Here is a 19,952-nt window from a genome sequence, read left to right as displayed (position 1 = left end):
TTTCATTGGGTAGGGATCCTCGCCTCGTCAGAGGTCTTTGTTCGAGAGGAAAGGGCCGCCTTGGAGTTGCTATGTCGGTGTCTTTGGGAAAGCAGTAAGCCTGTAATGGAATATGTGAATGATATATTTTTTGTGTAATCTACAGTTTTACTAACCAGAGGAAATATGGACCTAACAGATTACTGTTGGAGCTTTAAGTGGATTTTTATTGTGTTTTTCTTTAATAACTGGAATAACGCAAACGGGCAGATTGTGTATTCTGTGTCGGAGGAGGTGAACACCGGGACCACGGTAGGAAATTTAGCAAAGGATCTAAACTTGAATGTACAAGACCTTGAGAGGAGAGGATTTCAGGTCGTCACAGGACCTAACCAAAGATATTTTGATCTACATGCAAACAATGGTATTCTCTTCGTCAGAGAAAGAATAGACCGAGAGGAGCTGTGCGGTCGGAGCTCTAAATGCGCTTTAGAGTTGGAGGCTATTGTTAGTGTGCCGATGAACATATACAGATTTGAGGTAAATATTTTAGACGTTAATGACAATGCACCGACATTTCGCACCTCAAAATTGTATCTTAATATTTCTGAACAGACATTTCCAGGGCAGAGATTTACATTACCAAGTGCTTTCGATCTCGATGTTGAAGTTAATTCGATAAAAAGCTATAAACTGAGTCCGAATGAGCACTTTTCTTTGGATGTGCAAAACGGAGGAGACCAGAGTGTATCTGCAGAATTAGTGCTGCAGAAAGCTTTAGATCGAGAGAAACAGCCGGTGATCCAGCTCACAGTGACCGCTGTCGACGGAGGAAAGCCTCCAAAATCTGGTACGACGCAGATCATAGTTAATGTAGCAGATGTGAATGATAATATTCCTGTGTTCGACAAGCCACTTTATAAAGCGCGGATACCAGAAAACTCACCGCCCGGTGCTTCTGTGATCACAGTGAACGCAAAAGATGCAGACGAGGGGCTTAATGGTGAAGTAATCTACTCCTTTATAAATCATGATAATGATAACACTGTAAATGCTTTCTCTATCAACCCAATTACTGGTGAGATAACCATAAAGGACCCCATAGATTATGAAGAAACTGCTGCAATTGAAATTCGTGTTCAGGCCGAGGATAAAGGCCCAAATCCACGAGCATCACATTGTAAGGTCTTAGTCGAAGTAATTGACCTAAATGATAACGTACCAGAAATAAGCGTAATGTCTTTGGTTAATGAAGTGAGAGAGGATTCGTCTCCAGGTACAATGGTGGGATTAATCACAGTAAAAGATGGCGACGCTGGTAAAAATGGTGTTGTGCAGCTCAAAATAAAGGACACTGTGCAATTTAGATTAGACAATACATACAGAAACAGATATTCGTTAATGGTTAACGGTCCGCTGTTCCCTGCGCCATTTCCGCCTGCTGATGCAGAACTGATCAGTATTAATGGAGGAGACACTTTTACCAGAACACAAACATTTCCTAACAAAGAGAAGGTAAGAGAGCAAACACATTATTCTGTTTGCTGTGGTCTAGAACTGCTGTTTTCATTTCTTGAATTATTCTTGCTGTATATGGATATATATATATATATATATATATATGTGTGTGTGTGTGTGTGTGTGTGTGTGTGTGTGTGTGTGTGTCAAACTGAGGGGAAAATTATTATTAACCATTACATTTTTTTCTCCTTTAAATATTTTATTTCTGTTGCTCATAGGTTTAAATGTTTTTTTTTCGTCTTTTCCACTAACGCATTCTGTCCGTGTTGCTGAAAACGCTAATGTAAAAAGACCTTTAAACCTATTGTTTGCAATTAGTAGGCTTATTGTCTGTTTGATTCTCATTTACATTCACAATATGATCTACATCTTTTAATTTTCATTTGTCTTCTGCCCCGTCTCGTCCTCCTAAATAATTGGTGCGGTCCATGGTGCTGATAGCGTTGACCATAAATAGCATTATAATCATGCATTTTACACCGCTGGCTTGATTTATTTGACAGTTTCAATTATTGCTTTTGTTTAGTAATTTCGATTTGTGTGTTTTTAATTGCAGTATGTCAAGTACATGAGCGGTTGTGTTTATGGACTTTTTAAAACTCAGGTCACGCTGATTCAACCATGAATAAATATTAGCTTAGTAATGAAATATAAATTATTAATTTAAAATTATTTTATTTTTAATTAATTAAGTAATTAATGAATAAGATCATGTGATTTCATTAGTGTTTGTCCAGAGACATTTTCGCTCATGTTCAGCAAAATGGAGACAGACTTTGTCCATTTCACTTCAAACATATTTAGCCTCTCAATATATAATTGTCTGTTCCATGCTATGTACATCCACGAGGTGTCATCAGCGACCTGAGTTAAAATTATCTGTTTTCTCTCTCTCTCTCTCTCTCTCTCTCTCTCTCTCTCTCTCTCTCTCTGCGAGACTCCTCCCCGTTTTGGGGGCAGGGCGTTTGAGCTACAGAGGGCTTTGTTCGTGAGAAGCCACAATATAGATTTTCTGAATCGTAGTGCAGAACGTGGTTTATTTTACTACAACTGTCTGCGGATGTTTTTAATGTTTTTAGTTTTCCTGTGGATGTGATGCTGACGGATCATGGCGAATTCACTAAAGGAACGAAATATATTGTGGATATATATGACTGTATTTTATTTTCTTCCGAGGATATCTTCCGGGCAGATTGTGTATTCTGTGTTGGAGGAGGCCAGTCCGGGGACTACAGTAGGCAATATAGTAAAAGATTTAAACCTTAATTTGCAAGAACTGGAAAACCGTGGATTTCAGATCGCTTCTGGACCCAACAAGAGGTATTTCGATGTAAATATGAAAACGGGAATACTTCAAATCAAAGATAAAGTAGACAGAGAGGAGCTATGTGGACGTAGCTTAAAATGTGCCTTAGAATTGGAGGCCATTGTTAATTCGCCATTGAACATGTACCGATTTGAAGTACATGTATTGGATATAAACGACAATTCTCCAACATTTCACTCTTCATCGTTACAATTAAATGTATCTGAAGCGGCATTTATAGGGGAAAGGTATGCATTACCAAACGCGTTAGACACGGATGTGGGCAGTAATTCGGTAAAGAGCTACAAACTCAGTGCAAATGAACACTTTTCTCTCGATGTTCAGAGCGGAGGGGAACAGAGTGTGTCGGCTGAATTGGTGCTGCAGAAAGCTTTAGACCGAGAAAAACAGCCGGCGATCCAGCTCACAGTGACCGCTGTAGACGGAGGAAAACCTCCAAGATCAGGAGCAATAAGTATAATTGTTAATATCATAGATGCAAACGACAATATTCCTGTGTTTACAAAGTCACTTTACAAAACACGAATTCCAGAAAATGCTCCCATTGGAACTTCCGTTATTACAGTACACGCGAGTGATGCGGACGATGGACTAAATGGAGAGATTGTATATTCATTCATTAAACATGTTAATGATAGAAATATCGAGTCATTCGCAATCAATCAAGTTTCTGGTGAAATAACAGTTAATGGTAAATTAGACCACGAATCAAATAATGCTATTGAAATACGTGTACAAGCGAGAGATAGAGGTTCGCTTCCAAGAGCAGCTCATTGTAAAATATTGGTCGAAATAATGGACATTAACGACAATATTCCTGAAATATCTGTAACGTCTTTTGTTAATGTTGTGAAGGAGGATTCACAAAAAGGGACAATGGTCGGTCTGATTACAGTAAAAGATGGCGATTCTGGCGAAAATGGATCTGTAAAATTGAAAATAGTCGATTCCCTTCCGTTTGTATTACAGAACACTTATAAGAATAAATATTCTATGGTTGTTAACGGGCCTTTAGACAGAGAGCGCGCATCTGAGTATAATAATAAAGAAAAGGTAAGAATGTAAATATGTATCTACATACGAGGATTTAAAAAAAATATTTATTTATTAATTTATTTGTATTTGTATTTTTTTGTTTGCTGCTGCTGCATTTTGCTGTCCGTGGTACTGAAACTCTCTATTGTTATTGATCACACGCGGCTTTGAATCTATCTCTTTACCATCTAGGTGTTTCAACTGATTTCAGTCTTATTTTCCATCTTCAACTTCCTGTTCTTCTTTCTAATGTTGTTTTTGCCTTGGTGGATTTTTAAAGAGCAGAAAAAAATAATAAATTTCAAAAATAATAAATAAATAAATACAATAATAATAAAGTTCTCAGAGTTTAATACTTAAGAGATTTTTAAAACTTGTTTACTGCTAAAAACACAAAAGTTTTAGTACATCTGTCAACAACACTGTGAAACATCAAGTTTTCTTTTTTAACTGATTGTTTGTATTATTATTATTATTATTATTATTATTATTTGCCTTTTCTGGAAAAGCCTGTCTTAATCATACAACATTTTTACCGTGCACATTCAGCGGTTTATATACATGCTTTGAGTTGTCAAATATTTCTGCTCTTCCACTAGAGGTCACCATCAGTCCATGGTTAATCTCTTTGCTTTTGTGTTCGCGTGTCTCCGCCTTGTTTTTCGCAGCGGGTGTAGCGTCAAATGGCTTTGTTCGAACGATGCTACAGCTCTCAGCCTCCTCTCTGCTTTAGTGGATAAAAGACGAAACTAAAACGAATGCTGATATCTTGATGAATATTGTCTTTGTTTTTAAACGGAATATGGCAATAGCTTTGGTCCATGATTGTCTTCCAACGATTCTTTTATATATGTTGTTTTTCTTTGGGAGTATCGCCGACGGGCAGGTTGTATATTCAGTGTCGGAAGAAGCAAACCCGGGAACAACAGTCGGCAACCTTGCAAAGGATTTAAAACTGAATTTACAGGATTTACATAATCGAGGATTTCAACTAGTATCTGGAACAAATAAGAGGTATTTCGATTTAAATACAAAAACTGGAATTCTTCATATTAAAGACAGAATCGATAGAGACGAACTGTGCGGACGGAGCTTAACATGCTGTCTCCCATTGGAAGCTATTGTTAATGTGCCATTAAACGTTTACCGTTTTGAAGTTAACATTATAGATATAAATGATAACACACCTACATTTCGCTCTCCTGTGAAATATTTTAATATATCAGAGTCGGCATTTCCTGGTGAAAGATTTCCATTGCCGAATGCGTTTGACGCGGATGTGGGCAGTAATTCGGTAAAGAGCTACAAACTGAGTGCGAATGAACACTTTTCTCTGGATGTTCAGAGCGGAGGAGAGCAGAGTGTGTCTGCTGAATTGGTGCTGCAGAAAGCTTTAGATCGCGAAAAACAACCAGTGATCCAGCTCACAGTGACCGCTGTAGACGGAGGGAAACCTCCAAGGTCAGGGACAATAAATCTAATTGTTAATATTGAAGATGTGAATGATAACATTCCAGTGTTCAGTAAACCTCTATTGAAAGCTCGAGTAGTAGAAAACGCTCCGCTTGGCACCTCCGTAATCCAAGTTCACGCCAGTGATCCAGATGAGGGACTAAACGGTGAAATCGCATATTCATTAGTGAGCCAAGATAGCGATAATAATGTAGATGCATTCTCGATAGATTCTGAAACCGGTCTTATAACTGTGAAAGGCACTGTAGACTATGAAAAAGGCGCTGCTGTTGAAATTAGAGTACAAGCTAAAGACAAAGGCCTTAAACCACGAGCCGCATACTGCAAAGTGTTGGTGGAGATAATGGACATAAATGACAATAGACCAGAAATTTCTGTTACCTCCTTAGTAAATACTGTTAAAGAAGATGCAGCTAATGGTACAGTGGTTAGTATGATAACTGTACTGGATAATGATGCGGGAAAGAATGGGGAAATTCAGCTTAAGGTTCGCGATTCGTTGCCATTCAAAGTTCAGAACTCGTACAAGAACTATTATACTTTAGTGGTTAACGGGCCTTTAGACAGAGAGCGGTTTACCAGAACACAAACATTTCCTAATAAAGAAAAGGTAAGAGATTTTTTTTATTAAAATTGAGGAAAACACATTATTCTCTTCGCTGTGGTTTAGAACTGATGTTTCTTTTCTTTAATTATTCGTGCTGAATATCATTTTTTTTTCCATATTAAGACTGCGGGGAGGAAATTATGAACCATTACCTTTTTTTTCTTCCTAAATATTTTATTTCTGTTGCGCACATGTTTAGAATGTAATTCTATCGTGATCGTCTTTTGCTCTAAGGCCCTCTGTCCGTGGTGCTGAAAACGCAAATATGAAATCCACTGTTCTTTCATCTTATATTGCCATGTATATATTGTGGCGAATTTAGTCTTTGTTTAGTTTTCGAGCTATATATCTAACTGCCGTCCTCTCTGTTGTCTTGACTGTTTATTGTTTTGCTTGTGGTTGCAAAGTATTGTAATTATTCATTTAGAGTGCACATACAGATTTTTCGCACAGTGGACATTGCATTTACATGGTGGTTATTCTTAATATGTATTTGGAGCTGTTTGTGGTACTGAATACCTGGCGCCCAAACATCAAGATAGCAGATTTTGTCACATCCGATCACAAGGCCTCATTTTTTCTTGTCGTCAGAATCACAACATTTATATGATGCAATACAGCCCAAACAAATAAACAAATGAGAACGATAGAGAAATCAATATTTTTGGCACGTTTGGTATAGCATTTTTAATGTAATGAAACTTCATTTTCCCTAGTTTTAATTTTATTTAAATGCAGTGTGAATTGACAAAACTTACAGACATAAAACAGTATATATACAATTAATTTTTTGGTTAGTTTTAATTATCCACTAATAACATTGTTCAATAATATAAGTAAATAGTTTTAAATTCTTCTATTGTGATTTTAAAGATATTGGGTCTCTTCTTACTGAATTATCTTCACTTCAATTTGTCCGCGCGGTGTCGTTAGAGACTGGGATTTTATCTTACCTCAGCTATGCAAAGCTCCTCCTCAGTTAGGGAGGGTTCAGTTTATCACGTGGGGCTTTTGTTCGCGAAATACCCCAGTACTGTCTCTGTTTTTGCATGAGCTGTGAGGAATTACGGTGTTGTTTGGTTATTACCGAATGGATGAGACTGATTTATTGACGGAATTGTGAAAATGCAGAAACGCGGATTTAAATGGTGGATGTATTTTATTGCAACGTTTTCAATTTGGAATATTACCGATGGGCAGATTGTGTATTCGGTATCGGAGGAGGCGGATCCGGGAACCACAATGGGAAATATAGCGAGAGATTTGAACCTAAATCTTCAAGATCTAGAGCATCGTGGATTTCAATTCGTTTCAGGCCCAAATAAGAGGTATTTCAGTGTTAATTTAAAAAGTGGTGTTGTTCTCCTCAAAGAGAGAATAGACAGGGAACAGTTATGCGGAAGGAGCAATAAATGCTCTCTGGAATTAGAAGCTATTGTTACTTCCCCCTTAAACATGTATCGACTGGAGGTGAATGTTTTAGACATAAACGATAATTTTCCCACTTTTAAGTCACAAAAGACGGAACTAAATATTGTAGAATCAGCCTTCCCGGGGGAGAGATTTACTTTACCAAGTGCGTTTGACGCTGATGTGGGCAGTAATTCGGTAAAGAGCTACAAGCTGAGTCCGAATGAGCATTTTTCTCTGGATGTTCAGAGCGGAGGAGAGCAGAGTGTGTCGGCTGAGTTAGTGCTGCAGAAAGCTTTAGACCGAGAGAAACAGCCTGTTATCCAGCTAACACTGACCGCTGTAGACGGAGGAAAACCTCCCAAATCAGGAACATCGCAAATTATTATTAATGTTGAGGATGTTAATGATAATATTCCTGTATTTAGTAAATCTCTTTACAAAACACGAATAACGGAAAACGCGCCCCAAGGCACCTCTGTTGTCATGGTCCATGCTAGTGATGCTGACGAGGGTTTAAATGGAGAAATAATGTATTCATTTATAAGCCATGATGAGGATAGTGTGGTAAACGCTTTTACCATTGATTCTGTGAGTGGTGTAATCTCAGTTAAAGAGAATATTGATTACGAAACTAGCAATGCTGTAGAAATTCGTGTCCAAGCAAAGGATAAAGGCCAGAAACCAAGGGCTGCTCATTGTAAAGTTTTAGTTGAAATTGTTGATGTTAATGATAATGTACCTGAAATTTCCGTGACATCTCTTGCTGAAACAGTGAGAGAAGACGCTGCTGCTGGTACAATGGTGGGATTGATCACCGTTAAAGATGAAGACGCAGGAAAAAATGGAGTAGTGGTTCTTAAGTTATGCGATTCTGCACATTTTCGTATACAGAATACTTATAAAAATAAATATTCTCTGGTTGTAGATGAAACTCTAGACAGAGAGCGCGCATCTGAGTATAACGTGACTATCACAGCTACTGATGAAGGGACTCCGCCTCTCTCTAGCACCAGTGTCATTACTGTACACGTTTCTGATGTGAATGACAACGCGCCGTGCTTTCCAGAGCCCATCATTAATGTTTATGTGAAAGAGAACAGTCAGATTGGAGCTGTTATTCATACAGTATCTGCTTTTGATCCTGACGTAGGTGATAATGCTCGGATAACATATTCTTTACTAGAAAGCTCGAAAAGCGGCCCAGTAACATCCATGATCAACATAAACTCTGACAGTGGAGATATACACAGTTTACAGTTGTTTAACCATGAGGAGACAAAAACCTTTGAGTTTAAAGTTCAGGCCACAGACTCTGGTGTTCCTCCGCTCAGCAGTAACGTGACTGTAAATGTTTTTATCCTGGATGAGAATGACAACAGTCCCGGGATTCTCGCGCCCTATTCCGAGCTCGGTTCCGTTAACACAGAGAACATTCCCTATTCTGCTGATGCGGGCTACTTTGTGGCCAAGATCAGGGCTGTAGATGCAGATTCTGGTTACAATGCGCTGCTGTCTTACCACATCTCTGAACCCAAAGGAAACAATCTGTTCCGAATCGGAACCAGCAGCGGGGAGATCAGGACTAAGAGGAGAATGAGTGACAATGACCTGAAAACTCACCCGCTGGTCATTCTGGTTTGTGATAACGGAGAGCCCTCACTGTCAGCGACTGTGTCTATTGATGTTGTGGTTGTTGAAAGCGCAGATGAAGTCAAGACCACATTCAGACATGCGCCGATAAAGGAGGAGAGTTTCTCGGATTTAAATCTGTATTTGCTGATCGCCATTGTGTGCGTGTCCGTCATCTTTTTACTGAGTCTCATCAGTTTGATGGCTGTAAAATGCCACAGGACAGACAGGAGTTTGGGCAGGTACAGCGCCCCGATGATCACCACACACCCTGACGGGAGCTGGTCTTACTCCAAATCTGCTCAGCAGTATGACGTGTGTTTTAGCTCGGACACACTGAAGAGTGACGTAGTGGTTTTCCCTGCGCCATTTCCGCCTGCTGATGCAGAACTGATCAGTATTAATGGAGGAGACACTTTTACCAGACACTTCACACTTCATAATAAAGAAAAGGTAAGATAACGTAATACATATTTTGTTTTATTGGTAAAGTATGATTTCGACTTTTACCAGAACACAAACACTTCATAATAAAGAAAAGGTAAGATAACGTAATACATATTTTGTTTTATTGGTAAAGTAAGTCTTATGATTTCGAGCTACATATCTAATCGGCATCCTCTCTGCTGTCTTGATTATTTAATATTACGTTTATAGTTACTAAATGTTGTAGGTTTTAGTTTAGAGTGCACATGAAACACTATAGACATGGTGGACATTGCATTGTTCGATATTGTTTATCGTTGGTGTAATTGGAGCTCTTCGTGGTGCTGCACACTTTGCATCCAAACTTAAAGGTAACAGTTATTTGTCCCGTCGTATTACACATGCAATGCGTTTTTATCTTGGAAATTAAGATTTTATATTATTATGCAATACAGACAATCAATCAATCAATCTACATTTTTCGTACAAGGTGATAAATTTAGCTGAATGCAAACTGTTTAATCTAATAGGTTTGCAGAGCAAGCTTCTTTTTAAACACGTTTTAACTTTTTAAAAGCCCCCTTTGTGTGTCTCTTTGTGCTGTTTAAGTAAGTCTTTCAGATATTTTAAATATTTTGTTAATTTGCCATTCAATTGAAATAGTTAGACACTTGAAAAATATATATCAAGTCGTTTTATTCTGGTTAGTTAGTTAGTTAGTCAGTTATTTAGTTGGTTGGTTCAAAAATAATGTTTTGCTTTCTATGTTCAATGTGATACACTGTTTTATCCGCGCGATGTCAGTATCTGCCTGCTGTTTGAGCGTTGCTGATAAGATGAGGCTCCTCCTATTTTTCTTGTTGTGTCTTCCTGGATAAGGGCTTTGTTAGTCGTACGCCATTGTCCTCAGAAACAGACCACTCGTTGATTTAGCAGAAAACGTTTTACAGACATGCGGGAGAATGTCTGTGATTTAGCATACACGACAATGGTTTGGTAAAATGGCTGTAACAGAGGGGCATATTTTGAACGTGTGGATATTTTTTAGTATCTTTCTTCGATTTGGGATTTTTGCAGATGGACAGATTGTGTATTCCACAACGGAGGAGGCAAATCCAGGCACGACAGTTGGAAATTTAGCTAAGGATTTTAACTTGAATTTACAGGACATTGAAAGACGTGGATTTCAAATCGTGTCGGAGACCAACCGAAGGTATTTCGATTTGAATTTAAAGACTGGTGTTCTTCACGTTAAGGAGAGAATAGACCGAGAGGATCTATGCGAACAGAATGCGAAGTGTTCTTTACCTCTAGAAGCAATTGTTAACTCTCCTTTGAATATATATAGATTTGAGGTAAACGTACTAGATATTAATGATAATCCACCATTATTTCGTACCTCAAAGACAACACTAAATATTTCAGAATTAGCTTTTCCAGGGGAGCAGTTCGCTCTGCCGAGCGCGTTTGACGCGGATGTGGGCATTAATTCGGTAAAGAGCTACAAGCTGAGTGCGAATGAACACTTTTCTCTGGATGTTCAGAGCGGAGGAGAGCAGAGTGTGTCTGCTGAATTGGTGCTGCAGAAAGCTTTAGACCGAGAGAAACAGCCATTAATTGAGCTCAAACTCATCGCTGTAGATGGAGGAAAACCTCCAAGATCAGGAACAATGCAAGTAATCGTAAATGTCGAAGATGTCAACGATAACATTCCTGTTTTCAGTAAATCATTGTATAAAGCTCGTCTAAATGAAAACTCGCCACCTGGTACTTCTGTTGTTACAATTCAGGCCAGCGACCCAGATGAGGGTGTAAATGGTCAGATTGTTTATGCTTTAGTTAACCACGATAATGATAAAAATGTCGAATCATTTTCAATAGATCCTGAAACTGGAGAGATTACTGTGAAAGGTGATGTAGATTACGAAAGAAAAAATGCTGTGGAATTCCGCGTGCAGGCACAAGATAAAGGGCATAAACCTAGAGCTGCTCTTTGTAAAGTGCTACTTGAAATTGTTGACATTAACGATAATGTTCCAAAAATCTCTGTAACATCTTTGGTTAATAATGTCAAAGAAGATGCTCCGATTGACACAATGGTTGGTATGATAACCGTCACTGATAATGATGCTGGTAAAAACGGACAGGTAACGTTAAAAATGCAGGGCTCTGCTCCTTTTAAAGTCCAGAACTCGTACAATAATTATTATACCTTAGTTGTTAACGGGCTCGGACACACTGAAGAGTGACGTAGTGGTTTTCCCTGCGCCATTTCCGCCTGCTGATGCAGAACTGATCAGTATTAATGGAGGAGACACTTTTACCAGAACACAAACACTTCCTAAAAAAGAAAAGGTAAGACATTTTTATTACACGTGAGGAAAACGCTTTAGTTAGAGCTGCTGTTTCTACTTTGACATTTTCGTGCTGTATATTGCTAATTCAAGTGATTTTATGTAAGGTTTGAGGGGAAATAAGAATCCGTATTACCTTATTTCCCCCTAAAATAATCTACTCTGGTTTCACGGAGGTTTAAAGTGCATTTTTATCGTCTTTTGCACTAACGCACTCTGTCCGTGGTGCTGAAAACGCAAATGTTCATATCTGTTCTTTCAGGGCGTTAGTGAGTTGATGAAAAGCTATATTAATTTATTACATTAGAACTAAATAATACAATAATTTTTTTAAATAAAAAATTTAAGGTTGAAATGTGTAATAACGTAGTCTTTATGCGAACAGCGCTGCTTTGTTTACAAAGGTGGTCTCATGAAAATGCATATAAATAGTACGTCAAATACAAACAGAAATTCGTGCTATTGACACGCAGAAATGGACTTTGGCTTGCATATGATACACATGTTTTTGATGTGCATATAATATGCCGTTTTCGCGTGCAAATGATAAGCATCTACCCCACAACCCTAATCATACCCATTGCGTATCATGTGCAAGTCAAAGTCAAATTATGCGTATAAATAGTACGCCAAATCGAAACATAAACGCGTGCTATTGATACGCACTTTCATGAGTTCGGGTTGTACCGTGGAAACAACCCTGTTTCTGCTGTTCCATTAGCAGAGTGAGGCAGTGGATTTGCGATTTTATTCAGCCTGTCTGTTATTTTTGTTCAGGCCAATGCGAAAATTGGGCTAAAATTGTGTTGGTAATCTTAACTGGAAGATGGAAAACAAACTAATGTGCATTCTTAAAATCTCAACACTTCAATAATAAAGTAGCCTATGTAGAATTGTTTATGGAGCAGATAAAATGCCTATAATGTATCATTTTAACCCATAATCCTGATTTTCTTTAAAAAAAATTATGTAAAGGATGAAATATGAGGTTTATAATGTTATGAAACCTTTTTTTAAGTCAAAACTTTGAGCATGTAGTGCATGTTGATATATAATATGTTATGTTGTAAGTCAACAAATCAACATTTTCAGCATATTTTCAGTGTGAGTATGAGTACTTCTGGAACATTTCCAGCACATTTTAACAATACACTGATAATATTGATAACTGTGATAATTTTGGTTACTACAATCATGAAATGAAATGTTATGTTATGCCATTTTATGTCTAATAACAATAGCTATGTGAAATAATTCTGATTGAAAAAAAAAAACCTTTTAAACGGATAAAAAATATTTTTCAAGTAAACATGGAAATATGGCATTACATTATTAAATATTTACTTAAAATCTCAGGAGGGGTTCTTCAAGTAAATAATTTAGGCCACAGGGGTTCGGGTTACAAAAATGTTTGAAAACCACTGCCCTTAAATAAGTAATATATTTCCGTTTCAGGTCTTCTTATTGTGTCTTGTACTTTTATTTTATTTTATTTTATTTTCATTTTTTAATTAATTAATTTATTTCCCAGTTAAATAGCCTTGTTAAGTGTGTGCGTTCAATGCCACTGTTATGATTAGATAGCCAGTCTGATGTGGACACTTACTCCATTCTAGGAATTATCCAATTTATTTTAATTTTATGCTCTTATAACCGAAAGATTAAACAGCAAAATATTTTATGTAGAAACAGTGTAGTTTGCAGTTGTCCGCACGATGTCACTAGCCTTCCATTTTTACAGGAGAATTTTCTTGACTCCACTAAGCTCCGCCTCATTTTGAAGCTTCCCGAGCGGAGAGGCTTTGTTCAGAATTCGCCATTGTGTCTGGAAGCTGCTGTAGCGTGTGGTTTCCTGTGAATAGTTCATGAGTGACTATGCTATCGGATTTTTATCACTTTGGCATATCCAGAAGGTTTAGAGACAATGGCGTCCAAAGGGCAATCAAGATTCCGCGTTGGGATTTCTGTGTACTTTCTGTGTTGGCTTTGGAATATTTCGGGCGGACAGGTGGTGTATTCGGTGTCGGAGGAAGCAAACCCAGGCACTACAGTTGGGAATTTGGTGAAGGATTTTAATCTGAATATTCAGGATCTTGAGGTACGAGGGTTTAATATCGTTCCGGGACCGAACAAGAGGTATTTCGATTTTAATACTAAAACTGGAATTCTCCATGTCAGAGAGAGAATTGATCGAGAAGAGATTTGCGAGCAGAATATTAAATGCTCTCTGCCTTTAGAAGCCATGATTAGCTCCCCATTGAATATTTACCGATTTGAGATACATGTTTTTGACATTAATGATAATGCACCAGCATTTCGGACATCAATAACAAATTTGAATGTCAGCGAATCAGCTATTCCAGGGGAGAGATTTCCATTACAGAGCGCGTTTGACGCGGATGTGAGCAGTAATTCGCTAAAGAGTTACAAGCTGAGTCCAAATGAACACTTTTCTCTGGATGTACAGGGCGGTGGAGAGCAGAGTGTGTCCGCAGAGTTAGTGCTGCAGAAAGCTTTAGATCGAGAGAAACAGCCTGTTATCCAGCTCACACTGACTGCTGTAGACGGAGGAAAACCTCCCAAATCTGGTACAACAGAGATTATAGTTAAGGTTGTGGATGTTAATGATAATATTCCTCTTTTCAGTAAGTCTTTGTATAAATCCAAAGTAACTGAAAATGCAGCACGTGGTACTCACGTGCTATCTGTTCAAGCAGTTGATTTAGATGAGGGTGTGAACGGTGAAATCATTTATTCAATAGTTAATCACAACAATGACAAAAATGTTGATTCATTTTCGATAAACTCAGAAACAGGTGAAATTACTGTAAAAAAAGATGTGGATTACGAGCAGAGGAATGCAATCGAACTCAGAGTACAAGCAAAAGACCGAGGTTATAACCCGAAAGCAGCACACTGTAAAGTATTGGTCGAGGTCTTGGATGTCAATGACAACATTCCGGAGATATCTGTGACGTCTTTAGTGAGCACTGTTAAAGAAGATGCTCCGATTGACGCAATGGTTGGAATGATAACTGTAGCTGATAATGATGCTGGTAAAAACGGACAGGTAACCTTAAACATTCAGGGCTCTGCTCCATTTAAAGTTCAGAACTCGTACAAGAATTATTATGCCTTAGTTGTTAACGGGCCTTTAGACAGAGAGCGCGCATCTGAGTATAACGTGACTATCACAGCTACTGATGAAGGGACTCCGCCTCTCTCTAGCACCAGTGTCATTACTGTACACATTTCTGATGTGAATGACAATGCGCCGTGCTTTCCAGAGCCGATCATTAATGTTTATGTGAAAGAGAACAGTCAGATTGGAGCTGTTATTCATACAGTATCTGCTTTTGATCCTGACGTAGGTGATAATGCCCGGATAACATATTCTTTACTAGAAAGCTCGAAAAGCGGCCCGGTAACATCCATGATCAACATAAACTCTGATAGTGGAGATATACACAGTTTACAGTCGTTTAACTATGAGGAGATAAAAACGTTTGAGTTTAAAGTTCAGGCCACAGACTCTGGTGTTCCTCCGCTCAGCAGTAACGTGACTGTAAATGTTTTTATCCTGGATGAGAATGACAACAGTCCCGGGATTCTCGCGCCCTATTCCGAGCTCGGTTCCGTTAACACAGAGAACATTCCCTATTCTGCTGATGCGGGCTACTTTGTGGCCAAGATCAGGGCTGTAGATGCAGATTCTGGTTACAATGCGCTGCTGTCTTACCACATCTCTGAACCCAAAGGAAACAATCTGTTCCGAATCGGAACCAGCAGCGGGGAGATCAGGACTAAGAGGAGAATGAGTGACAATGACCTGAAAACTCACCCGCTGGTCATTCTGGTTTGTGATAACGGAGAGCCCTCACTGTCAGCGACTGTGTCTATTGATGTTGTGGTTGTTGAAAGCGCAGATGAAGTCAAGACCACATTCAGACATGCGCCGATAAAGGAGGAGAGTTTCTCGGATTTAAATCTGTATTTGCTGATCGCCATTGTGTGCGTGTCCGTCATCTTTTTACTGAGTCTCATCAGTTTGCTAGCTGTAAAATGCCACAGGACGGACAGGAGTTTGGGCAGGTACAGCGCCCCGATGATCACCACACACCCTGACGGGAGCTGGTCTTACTCCAAATCTGCTCAGCAGTATGACGTGTGTTTTAGCTCGGACACACTGAAGAGTGACGTAGTGGTTTTCCCTGCGCCATTTCCGCCTGCTGATGCAGAACTGATCAGTATTAATGGAGGAGACACTTTTACCAGAACACAAACACTTCATAATAAAGAAAAGGTAAGATATAACATATAAAGCATTTTTTAAATTTATTTAATTTTAATTCGTCAGATGCAATTGTCAAATGCGTAAAACGTAAACAAATGTTTTTATATTTCTAAAATGTATAGATATTGAATATAAAATATATTTTAATTGATACTGTCATTATAGTTGTTTCTTCTAAGCCACTTGGTGTCAGTATAGAAGTGATTTGCAACTTTTGTGCGCGCCCACGTTGGCTCCTCCTCAATCGCCTTTGAGCGCGCGCTCATGCGCTTTGTTCTGTTTCGTCTTTATGGCTGTATGCACTGAAACAAAATGGCATATAGGGCAATATAACCAAAGTATGGAACCTGTTTTATTAATATTCTTTTTGCGGCGATTGATGGAGTTTACAAAATAGATGCGTAATGGCTCGGAAAATTCTTCTTGGAGGGACCGTTGTGTGTCTGGTTGTGCTGCGCTTGCTGTCTATAGCTTCAGCCCAGATCGCATATTCCATTTCAGAAGAGGTGAACACGGGGACGTTTGTTGGAAATATCGCAAAGGATCTTAATTTGAATGTTCAAGAACTGGAATCACGCGGATTTCATATCCCCGCAGTTTTAGGAAGAAAATATTTTGAGGTTAATTTGAAAACTGGTGTTCTGTTCGTTAGCGAACGGATCGACAGGGAGAACTTTTGTCCTGCCGCACCGCAATGTGCAGTGAATTTAGAAGCCATTGTTAATAATCCGTTAAACCTGTTTCGCATTGAGATAAATGTTTTAGATATTAATGACAATGCTCCATCGTTTCGTGATAGGTCTAAACAATTTAACATATCAGAGAATGCCTTTGTTGGAGACCGATTTCAGTTGCCGAGAGCATCGGATCCTGATGTTGGAGCGAACTCGGTAAAGAGCTATAAGCTGAGTCCGAACGCGCACTTCTCCCTGGATGTACAAAGCGGAGGAGAGCAGAGTGTGTCGGCTGAGTTAGTGCTGCATAAAGCTTTAGATCGAGAAAAACAGCCTGTGATCCAGCTCACATTGACTGCTGTAGATGGAGGAAAACCTCCCAAATCAGGTACAATCCAGATAGTCATAAATGTGCAAGATGTGAATGACAACGCACCCGTGTTTGGCAAAGCTCTTTACAAAGTGCGTCTTGTTGAAAATGCATCAGTGGGAACATTAGTCATAAATCTGAGTGCCACTGATTTAGATGAGGGTGTAAATAGTGAAATTATGTATTCTTTAGTTCACCAAGACAGCGATGACAAAACAAACGGCGTTTTTAAAATTGATTCTTCTACCGGCGTGATTTCAGTGCAGGGCAGTGTGGATTTTGAGCAACACAATGCTTACGAGATTCATGCTCAGGCTAAAGACAAAGGGTCCAGTCCGCGATCCGCTCACTGTAAAATATTAGTAGAGGTGTTAGATATAAACGACAACGAGCCAGAAATATCATTAACGTCACAAGTGAACACAGTAAGGGAGGATGCTAAAAAAGAAACAACGGTTGCTTTGATAACCATATCGGACAAAGACTCGGGAAAGAATGGGAATACGCATGGGAAAGTGGTAGGTGATGTTCCTTTTAAATTGCAGTCGTCATATAAGAATTATTATTCTCTTATAGTGGATGGGCCATTGGATAGAGAGCGTGTTGATAGATATAATGTCACAATCATGGCGTCAGATGAAGGGACTCCACCTCTCTCTGCCGCTCGTGTTTTTACAGTGTATGTATCTGATGTTAATGACAATCCGCCACGTTTCCCAAATCAGACAGCGATGACAAAACAAACGGCGTTTTTAAAATTGATTCTTCTACCGGCGTGATTTCAGTGCAGGGCAGTGTGGATTTTGAGCAACACAATGCTTACGAGATTCATGCTCAGGCTAAAGACAAAGGGTCCAGTCCGCGATCCGCTCACTGTAAAATATTAGTAGAGGTGTTAGATATAAACGACAACGAGCCAGAAATATCATTAACGTCACAAGTGAACACAGTAAGGGAGGATGCTAAAAAAGAAACAACGGTTGCTTTGATAACCATATCGGACAAAGACTCGGGAAAGAATGGGAATACGCATGGGAAAGTGGTAGGTGATGTTCCTTTTAAATTGCAGTCGTCATATAAGAATTATTATTCTCTTATAGTGGATGGGCCATTGGATAGAGAGCGTGTTGATAGATATAATGTCACAATCATGGCGTCAGATGAAGGGACTCCACCTCTCTCTGCCGCTCGTGTTTTTACAGTGTATGTATCTGATGTTAATGACAATCCTCCACGTTTCCCAAATCCTGTCATAAATATCTTTGTAAAAGAAAATGGCCCTAAAGGCCAAATCATTTACACTATTTCAGCTGTTGATCCAGATTTAGATGAAAATTCCAAAATTACTTATGGATTATTACCACTTCATAAATCTGGAAATGCATATTCTGTTGTAAGTATAAACCCTGATAGTGGGGATATACACAGTTTACAATCGTTTAACTATGAGGAGATAAAAACGTTTGAGTTTAAAGTTCAGGCCACAGACTCTGGTGTTCCTCCGCTCTGCAGTAACGTGACTGTAAATGTTTTTATCCTGGATGAGAATGACAACAGTCCCGGGATTCTCGCGCCCTATTCCGAGCTCGGTTCCGTTAACACAGAGAACATTCCCTATTCTGCTGATGCGGGCTACTTTGTGGCCAAGATCAGGGCTGTAGATGCAGATTCTGGTTACAATGCGCTGCTGTCTTACCACATCTCTGAACCCAAAGGAAACAATCTGTTCCGAATCGGAACCAGCAGCGGGGAGATCAGGACTAAGAGGAGAATGAGTGACAATGACCTGAAAACTCACCCGCTGGTCATTCTGGTTTGTGATAACGGAGAGCCCTCACTGTCAGCGACTGTGTCTATTGATGTTGTGGTTGTTGAAAGCGCAGGTGACGTCAAGACTCCATTCAGACACGCGCCGATAAAGGAGGAGAGTTTCTCGGATTTAAATCTGTATTTGCTGATCGCCATTGTGTGCGTGTCCGTCATCTTTTTACTGAGTCTCATCAGTTTGCTAGCTGTAAAATGCCACAGGACAGACAGGAGTTTGGGCAGGTACAGCGCCCCGATGATCACCACACACCCTGACGGGAGCTGGTCTTACTCCAAATCTACTCAGCAGTATGACGTGTGTTTTAGCTCCGACACACTGAAGAGTGACGTAGTGGTTTTCCCTGCGCCATTTCCGCCTGCAGATGCAGAACTGATCAGTATTAATGGAGGAGACACTTTTACCAGAACACAAACACTTCCTAAAAAAGAAAAGGTAAGCCTTTCTAGGGACCTCTATTTGTCCAGTTAAAATATCCCTTTTTCCTCTTCAGTTCCTATGTGTGCTTTTACATAGTTCCAAGTCTTGTACTGAGTTCCTGACACCTCTGCAGAATCATGGGCCTTTTTAGATCGCCTGAGACTGAGAACTCTCCATGGTGCTGAAACACACTAATATTAAGTATAGTTTGAATCTGTCCGGCAACAATGTGCTGAATTGAGCAGTACTTTTTATGGTGCCTATGCTATACCAAATTTTATGTTTGGCCAAACTATACAGATCCGTTTCAAAGGTTTTTCTCATATTTGCAGCTGTATTTTATTTAAAGTTTGTTTGTTTGTTTGTTTGTTTTGTGTTCTCTTTATTTATTTTTTTTTCTCCCCAGTTCTGGCCACTTGTATTATGCAGAAATGACTACGGTTGTTTCTAAGTCTGAACATAAGTCAGACGGCTGTCACGTGGAGCGGATTTGTCATTGCCTGTGTCATGTTGGTTAAGGAGGCCATGCCCGGCTTCTGTGTTCCCCTTGAATGATCTCTGGCACATAAACATCAAAAAAGGATGGTACTACTGAATTTGCCAAT

At 39.2% G+C, this 19,952-nt stretch overlaps 6 protein-coding genes across 6 annotated transcripts; all 6 read left to right on the top strand.

Annotated features, from left to right (window-relative positions):
• The first annotated feature begins 58 nt into the window (after nucleotides 1-58).
• Nucleotides 59-1,724, top strand: LOC107655647 (protocadherin-10-like). The gene is made up of 2 exons (XM_016443211.1): nucleotides 59-1,494; nucleotides 1,719-1,724. Exons 1-2 carry the CDS (start codon nucleotides 166-168, stop codon nucleotides 1,722-1,724), a joined length of 1,335 nt encoding a protein of 444 aa, XP_016298697.1. The 5' UTR covers nucleotides 59-165.
• A 799-nt stretch (nucleotides 1,725-2,523) lies between these two features.
• Nucleotides 2,524-4,485, top strand: LOC107655646 (protocadherin gamma-C3-like). The gene is made up of 2 exons (XM_016443210.1): nucleotides 2,524-3,880; nucleotides 4,462-4,485. The coding sequence occupies exons 1-2, from the start codon at nucleotides 2,609-2,611 to the stop codon at nucleotides 4,483-4,485; spliced, it is 1,296 nt and encodes a 431-aa protein (XP_016298696.1). The 5' UTR covers nucleotides 2,524-2,608.
• Nucleotides 4,411-6,086, top strand: LOC107655645 (protocadherin gamma-C3-like). The gene is made up of 2 exons (XM_016443209.1): nucleotides 4,411-5,945; nucleotides 6,066-6,086. The coding sequence occupies exons 1-2, from the start codon at nucleotides 4,635-4,637 to the stop codon at nucleotides 6,084-6,086; spliced, it is 1,332 nt and encodes a 443-aa protein (XP_016298695.1). The 5' UTR covers nucleotides 4,411-4,634.
• Nucleotides 6,087-6,968: 882 nt separating this feature from the next.
• On the top strand, nucleotides 6,969-9,446 carry LOC107655644 (protocadherin alpha-8-like). Its single transcript, XM_016443208.1, has one exon. It carries the CDS (start codon nucleotides 7,068-7,070, stop codon nucleotides 9,444-9,446), a length of 2,379 nt encoding a protein of 792 aa, XP_016298694.1. The 5' UTR covers nucleotides 6,969-7,067.
• An 859-nt stretch (nucleotides 9,447-10,305) lies between these two features.
• Nucleotides 10,306-11,659, top strand: LOC107655643 (protocadherin alpha-8-like). The gene has a single exon (XM_016443206.1). It carries the CDS (start codon nucleotides 10,412-10,414, stop codon nucleotides 11,657-11,659), a length of 1,248 nt encoding a protein of 415 aa, XP_016298692.1. The 5' UTR covers nucleotides 10,306-10,411.
• Nucleotides 11,660-16,288: 4,629 nt separating this feature from the next.
• Nucleotides 16,289-19,469, top strand: LOC107655642 (protocadherin alpha-1-like). The gene is made up of 4 exons (XM_016443205.1): nucleotides 16,289-17,830; nucleotides 17,893-17,954; nucleotides 18,531-19,070; nucleotides 19,421-19,469. The coding sequence occupies exons 1-4, from the start codon at nucleotides 16,463-16,465 to the stop codon at nucleotides 19,467-19,469; spliced, it is 2,019 nt and encodes a 672-aa protein (XP_016298691.1). The 5' UTR covers nucleotides 16,289-16,462.
• The last annotated feature ends 483 nt before the right edge of the window (nucleotides 19,470-19,952 follow it).

Source organism: Sinocyclocheilus anshuiensis, unplaced genomic scaffold (assembly GCF_001515605.1).
Source record: "Sinocyclocheilus anshuiensis isolate Anshui unplaced genomic scaffold, SAMN03320099.WGS_v1.1 scaffold1008, whole genome shotgun sequence".
Lineage (NCBI taxonomy): Eukaryota > Metazoa > Chordata > Actinopteri > Cypriniformes > Cyprinidae > Sinocyclocheilus > Sinocyclocheilus anshuiensis.
This window is presented reverse-complemented; position numbering and strand designations above follow the sequence as displayed.

Excerpts from the sequence above, each read along its gene's own strand:
- LOC107655647 (XM_016443211.1), top strand. The coding sequence starts at position 166 with ATGGACCTAACAGATTACTGTTGGAGCTTTAAGTGGATTTTTATTGTG.
- LOC107655646 (XM_016443210.1), top strand. The coding sequence starts at position 2,609 with ATGGCGAATTCACTAAAGGAACGAAATATATTGTGGATATATATGACT. Across the intron at positions 3,881-4,461 it reads AGTATAATAATAAAGAAAAG|AGGTCACCATCAGTCCATGG; the intron begins GTAAGAATGTAA and ends CTCTTCCACTAG.
- LOC107655645 (XM_016443209.1), top strand. The coding sequence starts at position 4,635 with ATGAATATTGTCTTTGTTTTTAAACGGAATATGGCAATAGCTTTGGTC. Across the intron at positions 5,946-6,065 it reads CATTTCCTAATAAAGAAAAG|ACTGCGGGGAGGAAATTATG; the intron begins GTAAGAGATTTT and ends TTCCATATTAAG.
- LOC107655644 (XM_016443208.1), top strand. The coding sequence starts at position 7,068 with ATGCAGAAACGCGGATTTAAATGGTGGATGTATTTTATTGCAACGTTT.
- LOC107655643 (XM_016443206.1), top strand. The coding sequence starts at position 10,412 with ATGGCTGTAACAGAGGGGCATATTTTGAACGTGTGGATATTTTTTAGT.
- LOC107655642 (XM_016443205.1), top strand. The coding sequence starts at position 16,463 with ATGGCTCGGAAAATTCTTCTTGGAGGGACCGTTGTGTGTCTGGTTGTG. Across the intron at positions 17,831-17,892 it reads CACGTTTCCCAAATCAGACA|GGCAGTGTGGATTTTGAGCA; the intron begins GCGATGACAAAA and ends ATTTCAGTGCAG. Across the intron at positions 17,955-18,530 it reads GCTCAGGCTAAAGACAAAGG|TTTACAATCGTTTAACTATG; the intron begins GTCCAGTCCGCG and ends GGATATACACAG.